The sequence below is a fragment of the Cupressus sempervirens genome, chromosome 11 (genome assembly GCF_028749045.1).
Source record: "Cupressus sempervirens isolate cs-2001-9-10 chromosome 11, ASM2874904v1, whole genome shotgun sequence".
NCBI lineage: Eukaryota > Viridiplantae > Streptophyta > Pinopsida > Cupressales > Cupressaceae > Cupressus > Cupressus sempervirens.
Window position 1 is genome coordinate 807,208,350 of NC_143128.1, and position 17,627 is coordinate 807,225,976.

Genomic DNA, 17,627 nt, shown 5'->3' on the forward strand with positions numbered 1-17,627 from the left:
GGAGAAAATCCCTTATTGCACAAGGATTAGACTAGTAGCAAGAACAAACCTTGCATGAGGGAGGGAAGACCTTACTACCTAAAGAGTAACAATATTATCAAATAAATGATATAACAATAACTAATATAAACAACTAGTATGCGAAAAAAGAGTAAGATTAGAGAGTGCGAATGAGCACGATCACATATGTTGATGTCTTGTAGAGAGAGAGAGAGAGAGAGAGAGAGAGAGAGAGAGAGAGAGTCCAAAGTCTCTTCAAATAAGCAAAAATAGGTTTTCTATGATTATGAGAGGGTGAGTTAAGTTGTTGCATCCAAGCTTGTGAGAATGGACACACGTCAAAACCAATCTTAGAGTTCGAGGTTTTGTGGACACTAGGGTGCCACATTGACGTCCAAGGATAATATACCCAAATTAGGTTGAGGGATCATGGTCAAAGTGCTCTAGAGGGCCATGATGTCAAAATATATCCATTTGATTATGGTCTTTTGTTACTTGCTCATAGAACTTAAATGTGGAAGTGTCATAAATGCAAAAATATATTTTTAAGATACTACATTAACTAAGATATATGACAACGGATCTAAGTTACAAAAGACTAAAAATAAATAAATTTAATAGTTAAAAATAACATTTTCTTTTAACTGATTTTTTTATTCCCTAATAAATCCCACAACCTACCTAATCCCATAAACATTATTAAATTAATAAAAACTTTCATTCATTCATTTGACTACAAATAAAATCCAATTCAATTCAATTCAATTGGAAATGAAGGATTCCCTTGCAAAACAAGGAGAGAGAAACATGGGGACACAGCAACTTCTGTTGATTCCAATGCGGATGCCCATGCTGACTCGTCACTCTCTCGTACGACGTGGCATCCACGTGTCTCCGTTGTCTAGCTCCAAGCCGGGGAAGCTGCGCATCAGCTATGGCTATTCGAAACCACGAGCCTGCGCGTGCCCTGACGATACCCAGGTTTCGGTTTCCAACCCCACGCTTCCGGCCATTTTCCTTCTCATCATTTTCAAAATAAGCTTAAAAAAGTGAAAACATGCGAAAAAAAAAATTTCGAAATTTAATTTTGTGGTTAGTAATGTAAATTTCCCAGGTGATCTTACGGTCACCAGTTTGAATCCGTAACGATGTTTTTAGGGCGATACAAAAACCCTCAGCGTTTTTTCCCAGCAACGGTTGTATATTTAAATTCTATAGAATTTGTCACGATATATAGATATAGATATCTAATGTATTAGTATTGTTGCCATTGTTTTAAGTGGAAGTTCTTTGTGGTGTCCCGTCTTTTCTTTGCCAATTTGATGTTAAATTTGTGTCCGACATTTGTTGTTTTTGGAACAACTTAGCTAATTTCACACACAAGCCATTTTTGTGATTCTATACCAGCTGTATGGCCCAGTCGTTCCGAGGCTTCGGATTACATGTTTTTTTTGTGCTCCAGCACGAATGAATATTGTAGTTCGTCATAATTGTTTCCATTGAGAGTGATGATTCAGTTATTTGTTCCGGACCATATCTATTTTAGGCTATTGGATTGCTCCAGACCATATCTATTTAGACTATTAGATTGTCCCGGACGATATCTCTTTTAGGCTAGGGTGTTCCTACTGCAACTGGGTCAGAGGGACGCCCTACCTCGGGCCACCGTAGCATGTCGTCCTTTCTCGAATTCCTCCGCAACCAAGTTTGATTGGGTGTATTAGTAAATGTAGGCTGTCATTTGAACCACTGGCCATACATTTCATAGTCAAAATCAAAGTTATCGACAGAGTGCTTCAACTCAGTGGCCCACAGTTCACACAGAAGAGACAAAAGGGTTGAGAAAACACATTCCTTTATGCCAGTTGAAACCATTGATTTACCAGTCAAAGGCAATTGGAAACCTATTAGTGAGACCGTTTTCAAAATTTCAAACTATTCTTCCTAGAAATTTATTATACGATAATAACAATACCATTGATTTTCTATGATATCTGCTTAAAAGTACTTTTCATTGTATTCATTTCTACTCAGAACTCGCAGTCTTTTTGGATTACAGAAAGAAGGTGAAAAGTACAGCCATCTATGGAATTTGTCTGTGGTGAAGGTGATTGATGGTGCAAAGCTAGTGCTGAATTTTGCTAATAAGAACTTTCTTCCTTTAGGTATGTTTACTGTTCATTATTGTTTGATCATGGTCAATTATTTATTCACTGATCCAAAATCAAACCCATGATCACATCCTACTATTAATATTGTAATTTTATATTCTCATTAGAAATTTTCTTTGTCAGTTTTACTTGCACATGTCACCGTATTTGTTTCCCAACAAAACATTATTAGATTAGGATGTTAGGGTATTGTACTGAAAGGTCGCTAGATGTTTCGACACACTTGTAGTTAAGAAGCAGAGCATCATGAAAGTTTAGGCCAAAATTCAAGCTGCTGTTGAAGTACTATTCAAAGGCACTCTCTGATTATGGCGATGCATTTGCTGTATTGCAATGTGGTTGGAATGCCTAATGGTTTTGTAGTTACATAATTAAGAAGATTCACACCTTGAAATCAAACATGGCTTTTATATATTATTCAATAAGCGATTTTATTTAAGGTTTGAGAGCCATAACCTACTGCGCATATTTGTATTCAACCATATCTCAGCTTAATCTCAATATTTGCAAACCTACTCTGCTGCGCCTAGGGTTTTACAGCAGTCGACTGTGCTTGAGTGCACTTCAATCACATTTCAGCTGTCACTGTACTGGATTAAAGGTTGCTGCCAGCCTTAGGAGCATTTGCCATACCCTTCAGTGACTGGTAACTGCCGTAGTAGGTCTACTAATTATTGCTATTAATGCTAAAACTTGATGATGGATTATTCTTGTTGTTTTTGATTATTGTCATAAACTTAAAACAGACTTTATTATTTCTGTTATTTCTGAATCTTGTCATCAAATCTGAGCTAATGTGTCTCTATATGTTGTTCTCATCTATATGCTATAACTTGTTATTAAATGAGGATTTCTTTAGTTTTGAAATTTAATTTTGCTGTTCAGTTAGGCTTAGGGTGTATTGTAATTTGGTTGATTGTATCTACTGCTCTGAAAAGTACCTTTTGCTGATTTCTGTTAATGTATAACTTTATTGATTGTATCTGCTGTTCTGAAAGTTACCTTTTGCTGATCGCTGATAGTGTAGGGCTTCAATGGCATGGCTTAATAATTATTTTTCAGTATCCAATAAACATAAAATACAAAGTTGCATATATAGCTTAGGGCTTGGTGCAATATAAGCATTTCATTTTACAAATTGTGTATTGTTAGCTTGCATTTTCAACTCCTTCTACACTATAAATTATCCAGGGTTTGATTATACAATTAGCATTTGTTTTCAGCATTTTCCATTTTCAGAAAATTCATCAAAAAATATACAGTTTCTTAAACTCTTAAAAGGAAGTCACTACAACTTCTTATTTTATGTCTCTACTCCTTTTTCTGAAACATATTCCTCCTCTTATCTCTTTTCCTCTTGAGCATTAGTTTGATTTTGCGCTGAGATTAACCCTCTTGAGCTGAGGGTCTATGTAACGCCCCACTAAGGAACCCAAAAGAAATTAACCTATTAAGTCACTAAGTTTAGTAAACATTTGTTTTGAATATTAAACAACAAGAGATAACACAGCGGAAGCAATAACTCACAAACATACATATGCAATACAATAACAGTTACATCTCTCAAGGGTTCCATGATGTTGAATCACATACATAAGTTTTATTAAGATTAAATCTGATGCATAACAAAGTCCACATCATAGAATAACCATAAGTACGAAATCAAATGAAATAATATAAAAGTGCATAAGATGCCACATGGCATAACCAAAATGCATAATCATCCTTTGTACAAGTCACAGGGTATGAAATGTTAAAAGAATATACATCATGATAAGATACAACATCTCAAATAATCCAAGTACAATAAATCAGAATATGACCATAGAACATAATCGCAAAATTAGAAGAATGGAACTAGTGCAAAGTATATCCAGCAACAACATCCAGCTGTTGGATCTCAATGGTATAAGAAATGCTATCACCCGACCTCGTGGAACCTAAGTGGCCCACTCCCACTGTGCTGAGGAGATAATATCAAGTCTCAAATGAATAACAATCCAAAAATCATAACAAAGATCTGAGTCAAAGAATCCTGATAGCAATCTTTCTCTAAGGTACCCAACATCTAATCCTAGAGGCAACAAAGACACGTAGGAAACATACTATGTAAGTGGGCAAGTGTCATTGCATGAGCCAACTCTAAGGTTACCGTGGCAGCCTATCTGGACTTCGGCCCCCTAGTGACTCTATATGACATCGATATCCTTTCTTACAGACAAGGTATACTAACAAGGCAAGGTCGCAACCGAGCATCTCCTCTACTCCCATCCTAGTCTGTACTAGCGCTCGAGGCATGGGCGAGGTAATATACTAACTCTCATTAATTCATTTTAACCCCATTAATGAAATGCTATAACTTATTAAGACAACTTACAATGGGTTACTCAGGCAACCTCTTTAGGGCTCCGACCTCCATTGCAAGCCACTTCCTAGCATACACATAGATAACCTACACTAAGCTCATAAAAAGTATAACTCATAAAATCACAATATTCACCTCAGTCCTATACAAGCAAATGGAAAGCACACATAGATAACTGATGGAGACCTCATAGGTTACACTAAGAAAATCACAATATTCACCTTAGTCCTCTACAAGCAATTGGAAAGCACCAATAGACAACGAATCGAAAACCTCATCACAAAAATATGTGAATGCATCACAATGGTTGGGAATAAACAAAAGATCATGACCAAATAACGTTACATAACAACATCATAAATCAATCACTTCCCAAGCCTCTAGTAAACATACCTAACTGGGCAAAAACTAGGTTTAACCCAAACCTCATAATGAAACATAACATCTCATCAATTAATTAAAACAACAGTTTACATTTAACCATTCTAGTTTTCTAGAGTAATTCTCTAAGTCCGTTTGGCAGTGGGAATATGAGTAGAATAAGCATATGTAAATTCTTAAAATTTCAAATTCTCCATTTGGGTGCACCAAATCAGAATTGTGAATAGGAATATGTATTCCAATTTTGGCCCAAAAATGAGCATTTGCAATTCCACCTAAATAGGTGGAATTGGAACACGTATTCCTATTCTAGTTTTATTTATTTTAAAAAACATATTTTTTTGGATCCATGAATTCTCCATCAAATTCCGACTGAACCAAACAAGAATAGGAATACTTATTCTTATTTTCTATTCTAGAATAACAATTCCAGAATATGTATTCCCATTCCCATATTCTTATTCCTGTAGCCAAATAGACCCTAAAGTTTTCGATTTGAGACAAGGTTTCAAGTTTTTGCTTTTGAAATTAATCCAGGTGATGAAGGTTTCTAGGTTGGATCGATCTAAATAAAAGCTTCATGTTTATATCATAATCTTCTGTTTTCACCAAATAAGTATATGTTTATATCAGTCAAATGACAATCTATGTGGAAAAATTCATGCATTTAACTCCACCCCAAAATAACCCATTTACTAATATTTCAAATGATCCAACAATCCAATAAAAATCACCTTAATACATAATACAACTTCCAACAAAATAAAATTTAATACTAATAAACAATAATTAAAATTTCATTAAATTACTCTTAATTAATGTGATATCCCCATCAATAAGATTTGTGATATCCCCCTTGATAAGATCTATATAATTAAATAACTAATAATAATATTGTAATAATGGTATAGTATATTAATATGGCAATTAAATATCATATTAAGTAATAAGATATAATATTCAGATTAATAATGTAAATGCATAAAGTAGATACATTATGTATTATATATATTAGTATTAATATTAATATAAGAAATATAATTTATCTTATTATTAATATAATATATATTATGTTAATAAAATAAAATGTATATTTAATATAATTTATTTATTAATATATTAATATTTACGAAAAGACATGACTCTTAGATAAAAAAACTATATATATATAGAGAGAGAGTTTTGTTGATGCGAGTTTTGTATCACTTACATAACATATTAGGATTTGAATATGCAATATGAGAGATCAAACATGCAACTCCTCTCTTGAAAAGTTAATGCTCACGAGAAATGAGTATAACTCCAATGTTCCTTACACCGTTGGATACTCGCTCAATTTTATTGATGTGATTTGCTGGTAATCACGTAGGCGGCCTTACACAAATTGTTGAGGATGACTTGGACTTTGGTGGGATGAAGGTGATGGTGGTTTGGTTTGTGAAATGTGCGGGTGGTAGATAATGTTGATGGTGGTGATGATGGAGAATGTGTCTGCCAAGGATGATGTTGGTGGGAAAGTGATGGTGGTGGAAGGTGAATGGATGTATTCTAATACTTGACCTAGTCCTCTAACTTCCTTCTCTAAGCTTCGACTACCCAACTACTCACTACTCTACTTCTACTCCTATGCATGGAAGGTTAGCAAATGGATGGGGATCGGACCTAATGAGAGCTAACCAGCGACCTCACTTCCACAGGTGCAATGATTTGAAGGAATAATAAACTAGTTTGCCACACAAAGCTTCCCAACCAGCCGCTAGGATGCTAGTGGTCTAGTATTGATCCCTATCAAACATTTACCAATGCTACCATACAACTATTCATCTACTTTAATCTCACTTAAGCAACTTCAAATGCAATTTACTTCAACAACTTGAAAAGAGATCTAACTATATGGAAGTAGAAAACATGCAATAACACCCAATGTTCTTAATCACCATGCAAGTCACAACAATGAAAAAGAGAGCAATTTTGGTATTATCTTCGCAACAATTTCTCCAACCCTTTACAAATGAGAGCAAATGGCCTTATATAGGGGCCAAAAATACAATGGATGGTGGAAATCAAAACAAGATCAACGATCCAGATTGGATCCTAAAAACCCTAATTAGGATTGCCACCCCATCGGCCAATGAGAAGCTGCCACCTCATCAATGGACCAATGAAAAAAGTACAAAAGGTGGCAACCAATGAGAAGGCACCAAAATGGTGGCCAATCAGAAATAGACACTTGTCCTATTCTAGAAGAAAGATAAATTTGCCACTTGGGCTTACATCAAATGATCTTCTAATATAACTCTTCCCTTTTCTTTCATTTTCTTAGCTAAGGCAATGAACTTAGCTAGCCTTTCGTTAACTTCTTCCATAGGAGGACAAGGTGTGTGCTTCGCCTTGAGTTCCGTTGACTTCACCACACTGCTCACTGCTTGTAGTATCTTTTCATGATCCTTATCATATTCTTTTGCAAATCCAATGAAAACACTGAGAGAGGAAAGGGTGCCCAAATGCCTTTTCTTGATAGCAACCTTTCCTAACTCATCCAACCTCGATCCAAAATCTGTCTCGTTGACATCAAGAGAGAGTATAATTGAGGCTAGAAGCCAAGAGGTCAATTCAAGTGATAAAGGGGTCACGGTGGAAGTGAGCTTTGATTCGGAATCAAGTGGCTATAGTGAGAGCACCGAGTACTCCCCTCTCTCGGAGCACCAACAAGGAAATGATATGGCAGAAACTAGTAGAGAAGAAGATGAACCAATCAACATTGAGGCAACAAGTTAGGCACCCAAGGCCGTTGGTGATGCTTTGTTCGTCAAACCGAATCCAAATTTGGGGAGATGCACTGCACCACTATGGTTAAGGCAAATGCTTATGCCAAGAGGCGAGGTGGTAACTGCCCATACAGTTGAGGACATGCAAGGGTGATAGCGAGATCACTTCCTACTTGATACTATTGAACAATACTTTATAAATCTGAAAGAAAATAAATGTAACAATCACAAATAATTTCGTAACTAACTGAACTTGAATAAACATGAAAGGAGGAAAGATGCCTGCTAACTGTAATGACTAAGAATGCAGTCTTGATCTATCTTGTGCAAGTTTTGGCATCTAGTGGAGAGGAGAAGCATTGTTCGAGGCGTAACCTTCCAACCATGGACCCTAAGTATCCCTACACAATCTCAACTGAGAAAGGCTCTCCCTACGTGGGAAAAAGCACGTGAACACCATCACCTCCTGCCACTTGAGCATCTTGGTGTTAGAGTGTCAACCATCTAGCTGGCTAGACCCTGGATTCCCTCCTAATAGTCTATCTATTCCACTGGTGGTTATTCTAACCTCTAGCAATCACAACAACATCAATTACCACTAAACCTACCTTGGCTAGGGATTTACATGGACACTGAGTTCCTAATCGCCCACTGCTCAGCTTGACAAACAAGACACCTCTCATTGAACCACCATGAGATGACTAGGTTATATTTACTAGACTTAACTTTTATTTCCTTCTTGGTTATTCTTAGTAATATAATTCTCACATTTGTAGGACATTCCCACACAATCCATAACTTCATTTGTTAACATCTTCATCTTGTTAGATTAGGTGAAAAACTAATCTCCCAAGAACACTTGCATGCATAAACCTGTCACATGGATGAAGCAAAGAATAGAGGCAAGGAAAAATCAAGGAGGCCAAAAAGTCAGATCCATCTTATGAACATGCAAAGAGCAATATCTCTTATAATCCAATAAGTGAATGAATAAAATACAAAGAGGTGAATCCTTATAAAGGAATCATGAAACCCGAAAAGGGAAACTAAATCCTAAAAAAGCTAGGTTGCACAATATAATTAATAAAATATTAATTATATGCACCTACAAGATAGCTTAAGAAAACAAGAGTAATTGGCAACTTAATTAATGAAATCAAAGTAATTTAATTAATAAGTTAGAACAAATAATTACTCTAACACCCCCCCTTAAGCAAAGCTTGGGAGGAAGCTAACCTAGCACAGCTATGAAAGAGAATTGGGTCCCGACAACAAGGCCAGATCAGGTACCCAATCACAAAAAAATCTCTATAAAGAGGAGAAATAGAGAAAACCACATGGGAAAAACCCTACTCCAAAAAGAGATAGCAAAGAATGTTCCAGAAGAAGGAACAAAGATATCATAAGAGAATCATTGAAGCATGAAGAACCGCAAAACTCTGTCAAAATGCTGATCTGTAGAACCTCCATGGAAATAGAAGGCACGAACCATCAACCAAAGGAACCTCCATGGAAATAGAAGGCACGAACCATCAACCAAAGAAGCATAGAACAGCAATATAACCTCCCCTTAAGGCATGTGAGGTGACAGGCAGCTGAAAAGATGGGCCAAAAATCTCCTACAACACAAGAGCCAAACACATCGAGAGTGAGGTACAAACACAAATAAAGGCACGTGTCATCGACACTGCATGAGGAATTAGAGAAAGAGGGCCTATAAGTGGCAAACAACTATCCCCCCCATGGCACTTTATATAATAGTGTGAGTACAACGAATCACAATGATGAAAAGGATCCCGAAACGAAAGAGTGGCACTTTATCTCAGTGCGTTACATAAAAATGCTTACAATGAATATCAACAATGATCAGAAAAGACATAAGGCTGAAACAACAGAAGGTAGAGCCCAAAACGAAGCAACTGAAGCAACAAAATCGATCTCCGGACCTGAAACAAACAGGATATCCACCAGAATGCTAAAATGCAAAAGACTGAATAGGATGTGCCTGGAACAGAATCTGGAACAACAACTAGCATCACTGGAAAGAGCATAGAAAGATCTTTCCAACGATATAAAGAAGTCCAAAATCGGAGATCGGAAGCTCAAGATACGCCTCCCAGAGTGCAAAATAGAACATCTGGCTTTGACTGCCAAAATAGGCAACCAAACTATATTAAAAGTCCAAATAACTAGCACCATCATGACGGGCTCGGAAAGAGCTTTCCGACGATATAAGATTCATCAAAAAATACCTCCGTATGACAAAGATATGGCCAAAAAACCACAAACAGCTTTTAAAACAAAACAAATTATAGAAATGATGATTTGAAAGCCGTCAAATTTCAGCCCAAAGATGGATGACGTCAGCACCTGCGGCTGTCAGACCTGCTTCAGTACCTTGCTGATGTCACTTCTCTGTCATACTTTGCTGATGCAGCGTCCTTTTTTGGAAGATTTTGAAAATGTTTTTTTAAACAAAAAACAAAAAACTTTGAAGAATTTTTGCAAAAAAAGCAAACGTTTTTTTTAATAAAAAACCATGAGCCTTTTTTTAATAAAGCCTTTTGATTTTATGATTTATTTTTTTAATAAAAAAAAAAATCTTTTCTTCAAAAAGCGTGCCCAAATCTGGTAACAAATTTTTGCATCAAATTTCAACTGTGTCCAAATTGGACAAATTTTATATGGAAACAGGGGTTTTTGGGTGCTACGAATCCAACGGTGAGGTCCATTTGGGCTCAAAATGCACCGAAAAAAAGACCCCTCCAAATCCAATACAAAATAACTCTAAAAATTGAAACCCTCGGAAAAATGCAACTTCTGAAATGCTTCAACAAACCACGAACAGCGAGCAGCAAGCTTGCTCTGATACCATGTTAGATTAGGTGAAAAACTAATCTCCCAAGAACACTTGCATGCATAAACTTGTCACATGGATGAAGCAAAGAATAGAGGCAAGGAAAAATCAAGGAGGCCAAAAAGCCAGATCCATCTTATGAACATGCAAAGAGCAATATCTCTTATAATCCAATAAGTGAATGAATAAAATACAAAGAGGTGAATCCTTATAAAGGAATCATGAAACCCGAAAAGGGAAACTAAATCCTAAAAAAGCTAGGTTGCACAATATAATTAATAAAATATTAATTATATGCACCTACAAGATAGCTTAAGAAAACAAGAGTAATTGGCAACTTAATTAATTAAATCAAAGTAATTTAATTAATAAGTTAGAACAAATAATTACTCTAACACATCTCAGACCCACTTGGTTTTCCTTGATGATTTTATTGATTTATCCATATATATTTATTTTGTTCACAGATTACTGTTCCTTTTACAAACAGATTTCCCATTCCGTAAGTGGTTATTGCATGTGAATATGATGCTATTCTCTGATTTAGAATATGATTAATAAGACGGAAGACACATAGATATTGATGCCCCTATGATTGCTGTGAGGTAAGCTTTCCAATCTCAGAGACATAGATATTGATGCCCCTATACTTGTGGCTCTCCCGGCCAATCAACTTAATAAGTTATTATCATGTCATGACATACAGCAGGATTTAGCTCTTACAGGCCGTTTAGATTTAAAAGACAAGGATTGGTCATGCAATTATATGATCATTCTTATACAAACTCTTAAATGAAATTTAACATGTATAACTTCAAAAGCATTTGCAGGCTCGATATCCTTCGTGAAGTAAGACATGCATAAATTCAAAGCAATTACAGGATCAATATCATTCATGAATTAGACATCTATAAAATTCAAAAGTATTCACAGGTTCAATATCTTTCATGAACCAAACACAATATCATGAAAGGAAATATGAATAGTGGAGATGTGACCTGATAAGTATGAAACGCTGGTAACAAATACTGCAGATGCTCCAACTGTGATTTGCTGCAACGGGGTCACCCGAAATGCAATATGAATAAATGCTTCCTAATATCTTAATTATGATCACTGCTAGCAAGTGATTATTGCAGAATATGGTGCGGTAGATGCAAGAGTAGACACTTTGGATGCAATACTAAGAATGGTTGTAATCCTCCCTTCTTTATAGAATGAGGCTCGGTCATTAGAACATGTGAGCTAAAACATGAGAGTTACGTGCATGGATGAAAGCACAAGGTGGCACACAGGAGTGTCAATCTTGGATTCAAAACGCAAGACCAAGAATAATGAATAAAAGAAAATAGTGGATGGCTTTAAAATAATTCATTGATATTAAGTGGAATTAAATTATTCCCCATGTCTCACTGTATTGGTATGTATCTTATTTACATATATTTGTATATGTTGCACACACATATACATACATACACATGATATTCCCAAATATACATATTTTTATGCATACATTGTATTTTAAATATATGTATACATACATATACGCCATACTTGAATACACACACATACATATATGTGTGTGTAACATGTACCATTATACTGGAACATGTCTGACATTACAAGAAAGGGCTTGAGGTTGACTCACTTCTCAAAGGTAACATTTGTTTTTAAATCGCTTCACTGCATATATGAATGTTTATATATCTTATTATGCTTGTTGACCTAGTTTGCTCATGGTGGTTACTTGACGTGTGTCTAGTTTGTCCTAGCTTGCGTTCCCTGACCATGTGTGAATCTAAACTACCATGGTCAAGGAACGCAAGCTAGGACAAACTAGACACACGTCAAGTAACCACCATGAGAAAACTAGGTCAACAAGCATAATAAGATATATAAACATTCATATATGCAGTGAAGCGATTTAAAAACAAATGTTACCTTTGAGAAGTGAGTCAACCTCAAGCCCTTTCTTGTAATGTCAGACATGTTCCAGTATAATGGTACATGTTACACACACATATATGTATGTGTGTGTATTCAAGTATGACGTATATGTATGTATACATATATTTAAAATACAATGTATGCATAAAAATACGTATATTTGGGAATATCACGTGTATGTATGTATATGTGTGTGCAACATATACAAATATATGTAAATAAGATAGATACTAGTACAGTGAGACATGGGGAATGGTGCTCTCGTATCCAATTCCCTCTTTGCCAATGCCCCCCCCCCGGTCATTGTGCTGCTTGCAAGAAGAATAAGCATGGTGAAAGCATACCTTCCACATAGATCAACTGTAATTAATCATTGTAGCAAATAACCAATTTAACTACAATTGTAGGTAACATTACTAAATTTTTCCTTTTCACTTGAACATAATGATCTACAAGTATTTCCAATTCACATGAACTTCAAAATGAGTAACTAATTTAACTAATTGCTTGAAATATTAATGGTTAAATGAATTTTTTCAAAACAACAAAATAGGGGATATAACAATGGACAACTAGAGGCTAGATCCAAGAGATCCTCAGAAGAGAAAACAATGGAGGACCTCCAGTAGTTGCAGTCCTAGTGGCAATCCTTGTATTTAAATCTGGTCCTCAAGGTTGGGTTGCTAAAGTATCTAATGATAGTCTAATCGATTAATCCTAGCTGTAATCAAATGTTTTGGTAAAATTGATCGTGCCTTTATATTTTTTGTATTGGAAAAACTATATGAGGGAGCTGAAGTAGCTTAGTCATATCTAGATAATGGTGGTTTTGATATACAAACAGTTGCAGAGAATGTAAAATTTTGATTTATTATACTCAACAAAAAAATAAAAATAAATATTATATGATAATTATTATATTAATACACTCAATTTAATAATGAACTAGATTAGATTATATTTTTGTTATTTATTAAGTAATTTTATTATTATTTTTTATTAAATTATATACTTGAATGGGGACATTTCATTTTTTTACAGGATCTTGTAGGGACCATATAGTTTAGGGTTAAGATTTTCTTGTTTTATTGATTTTAAGAGAAGGCCACTTCTAGGCTTGGAGTCTAAGGTATATCTAATCTGAAAGATCCCAAAAGGATCTTTTCATTGAACTTCTATAAATTTTAATTAAAATAACATATTTTCCTGTGCTTAGCTGGTGGTCTTCGAGAATTAGACAGGAGTTGCAGAAAGATTTTTTTTTTTTGGGTATTTTTCAGAATAAGTAAAACAATAATTAACAACAGCAGCAAATAATATAATATTCAGCCAACCAAAATAGCTACAAATCATACTAGGCAAGATATGTAATCAATATGCTAGCAAAGGTGTACAAACAAGGAATGAAGACGCTAGCTGCAAAAATGGACCAGCCACGCACCAAAAGGGTAGAGATGGTTGACGAAAGCCAACCAACAAATCACGTGCCAGCTGAAAGGCAGCCATACAACTGCTATAGTCATGCCAAGGCAGCAAGAAGATCCCAAAGTGCCAAACAAGACCCTCAACTTGCAATGCACAAGCACCCCCAAACGCTGAACTTAACAAACTTTGTCAACTAATGAAACAATACTATAGAATGCTGCTGAAACCATCTATTGGTGTTTGCGTCCCAATACCCAGACTCTAGGGTTTGTGTCCCAATCCTCTAGAATCGCTCCTTAGAGCAAAATCGCAAATACCAAGAATGAAGATGTAAAAGATAATGAAAGAATGAGCCAACATCTCATTTTATCTCCCTCTCAAAGCCAGTCGAACCCTAAAGGGAGAATATGCCTTTCCCTTTATTATAAAGTGGCATCTTCTCAATCAAAAGGCCTTTGTGTATAGGAAAAACACCCCTTTCCTCAAATAACATAACTCTAGTTGCCCGATAATCTCCAGATGATGAAAATAAGTTATAATTATTCAAGACCTTTCCAACGAGCTATAACACATAGGCCTATTTTACTAGATGAAGCCAAAATCCCCTTATTACTTCAATTAGCCATATAAATAGCTTTATTTTAATTTATTTAAATGCAAACAACTAGAAAGCCAAACCAACGAAATAATCAGTGAATGTGTCTTGTCACCTGCTTGTGACTGATGTGGGGCAATGTGGGCCAACTGGTAGTCCCATCCCTAAAAACTAGGGATGCTTCTAGAAACTAGGGAATACGCCATGTCACCTTGAAATTGAAATCGTATACTGGTCTTGAGGAGCCTCAAATCTGATCATTTTCACAACCTCCTAAATTTTATGAATATCCCTAATATTAAGGAATTGCCCCAACTGGCTCTCAAATTGATTGTAGAACCAACTTTGGTCATTGAGTATCCAGTATGAGTCTCTATTCACCACTCCTAGCCTACGAGACTCCAATAATAGGCCAACTCTCATGACTCTACTAGTCAGAGTATAGAGGGGACATGACATAATCTCCCACAACAAAATTTTGCTCAATCTAATGTTGGTTAACTTGTTTTATATGATTTTGAGCAGGTTGTAGATTACATTTGAGAACAACCAAAGCTTGACTTGGTTTTGTAAATCTGTCATCAACAACTTCCACATTGCAGGATGATGGAAGACAAATTAAATCCTTTCGAGGGAATACCTTTAGAGGGGCTTACGTAGAGTTATTTTGGTGGTTGTGTGGTAAATCTTGCTAGGGTTATACACTTGAAGGGATTGTGTTTTTGCCACAAAATATTGAAGTTACACATCAACATATTTGTTTACTATCTTGGTTTTTCCATTTTTTTGTGAATAGTATGGAGAACTCATAACAAATCGAGTGCCTTGGGATTGGAAAAGTCTGTAACCAAAAGATAGAGCTGAATTTGGGCTGAAGGTTAGATAAAATGATGTGTGGACAACCATTCATTTTGTAGACATCTCTATGAAAGAACTTTGCAACTTCGTGTGCCTTGGAAGTGGATGAGGTGCCCAAGAAATGGCCATGGTGGGCTGGTCTACCACAACAAGCATAGAATCTTTACCATAGTAGGGCTAATAGCTTTGCCCTTCGTCAATTAATAGTATAACATTCAACCACAATTTTTCTGACATCAAATTTTATGCCAATAAAAAAAGAGAGCATTTGACATGATGAGAAATTTAATGGAACTCTAGATGGTTTGTTGTTGTACAATAATTTACTATTTCTAGAATGGATTACTTCAATGAATAATTGGAAACTTAAAAGGGGCTTTGCACATGAATGCTTGAAGAGACTTAATTTTGTGGAGTTCAATTAATTCCTCCTATTCATCAAAGTAAATTTTAGCAACAATCTTTACTTTGCCCTTCTTATATATAATTTCAAAATCGGATGCTTGCATTGTTGTGGTCCATTTTTGTTGTGTTTTATTGGGTATGGATGTTTGAAGGAGTTGTATGGGTAGAAGAAACAAGGGTTTTTTGTGCAATTTTTATTATTTGTGGCATGAGGACATATTTGAGCACAATTTGTATTTGAATGAGAAGTCTAAAGGTATAGGCAAAATTTTTTTTGGTGTATTTTTAAGTTTTTTGAGGTTATATAGGTGTTTGAAAAATGACATGGCATTTGCATAAAGGCTATGAAAAGTTTTCAGAAAGTTGTATAGAATTGTAATTGTTGAATGCTTAGACATGGCATGATTGTTGATAAAATTGTGTGGGAAGTCGTGTTTTCTAGGCTGTTTTAGATACTATCACAACTATGGTTCCTTTTTTCTTTGCCACAACTAGGGCAAGAATCGTGAGTATTTTCTTCTTCAACGTATTTTTGCTTATTGAATCCATCAAAAAATATTTTTTGAATTATCAAAGTCAGTATAAATTTTTATAGGTGTAAAATACAACAGAATCACGAGTTCTCTTTAGTCAAGAACATCAAAATAATTTTAAGTATTTTCAATTATTTACTAATTTTCACTACAAACTCTTCAAACTTAAAAATCATAGAATCTTTTAAAAGTATTAAATCTTAAAAAATAATTCCTTATAAGGATGTGAAAATTCTTGGGTGAATATTTTTTTTTGTCAGATTTCCTTTTGAGATTGAGGGTGAATTGTTTCGGGTCAAATTTGGTAACCATTTTCAAATATTTAGGGTAATTTTAATTTTTTTAGAAGAGGGTCAATATAATAAAAAAGACTTTGGAAAAGTTTTTTTATAGGGTTGTTTGGAAAATGGAAATATTCAAAATCTGGTATCATCAAAAGTATTAAAACTTACTTGGAAAAATCATAATATTTGAAGTCACTAGTTATCATCGAGTATTGTGAATATGATAGAATCCTATTTGGCATAGTATGTTATTATAAATCGATTTATACAATAGAGATGAAAGGCCCTATTTATAAGAGATTACATGATGAGGTTTCTAGATGAAACACTCATGAACAAAAGACAGAAAAGGAAACTTCCTAAACCAACTAAGATGATCGTTAAAGAAAAATTATGTTATATGAATACCTTCCCTTAGTGGTCATCATACTAACTATGCTATGGAAGGCATTATCTACAAGTATTTTAGTCACAAATGCATTGAAAGTTGCCCCTTGCTTGTCATGAATTCCTAAAAGGATGCCCCCTTCTCTTTAAAATGTTCTGTAAAATGAGCCTATTGTTGAAACCCTCCTTGATTTTGTAGAACCTCTTGAAGTGACCAAGATAACCACGATCCTTCCAACTTGATGCTAGGAAAAAAAACTACCCCTCCTTGTAACCAAAGATACTAAGATCAACTTCTCAAATTGAAACAATGATTATGAGGAGAAATTGACAAATCCTCCACCACTTTAGGAAAAAATAGCCACGATTCTGTTCAAAAAGTTGTCAAAAGTTTCGTGAATGAGAACTACAACCCAAAACAGACTGCAAGAAATTGTGATTTTGGTGGAAAAAATTGCCAAAATCCTCCAATGATTTTTTTTGCCAAGAAAATAGAAAAACCTTGAGACCAACAACATGAGTCGTGATAGTTTTGGAAAAAATCAGAAAAATGACATTGTTTTTTAGGAGAAAATAAATAAACTAGACACAATTTTGAGGAGAAAAATCAATCAAAACCCACAAATGCGTTTTAAGGAGAATATAAAAGAA

At 35.1% G+C, this 17,627-nt stretch overlaps 1 protein-coding gene across 3 annotated transcripts in view; it reads left to right on the plus strand.

Moving 5' to 3' along the window:
• The first annotated feature begins 693 nt into the window (after positions 1 to 693).
• LOC149532015 (Sodium Bile acid symporter family) overlaps positions 694 to 17,627 on the plus strand; it is a 283,483-nt gene continuing 266,549 nt past the window's right edge. The window contains exons 1-2 of one of the 3 annotated variants that reach the window (XM_089808827.1): positions 694 to 981; positions 2,060 to 2,165. In XM_089808827.1, the coding sequence (XP_089664953.1) occupies positions 772 to 981; positions 2,060 to 2,165 (316 nt within the window). In that variant the 5' untranslated portion in view covers positions 694 to 771. The remainder of the gene's footprint in view (positions 982 to 2,059; positions 2,166 to 17,627) is intronic. The other 2 variants (XR_016358484.1, XM_089808828.1) reach the window with 2 other exon arrangements.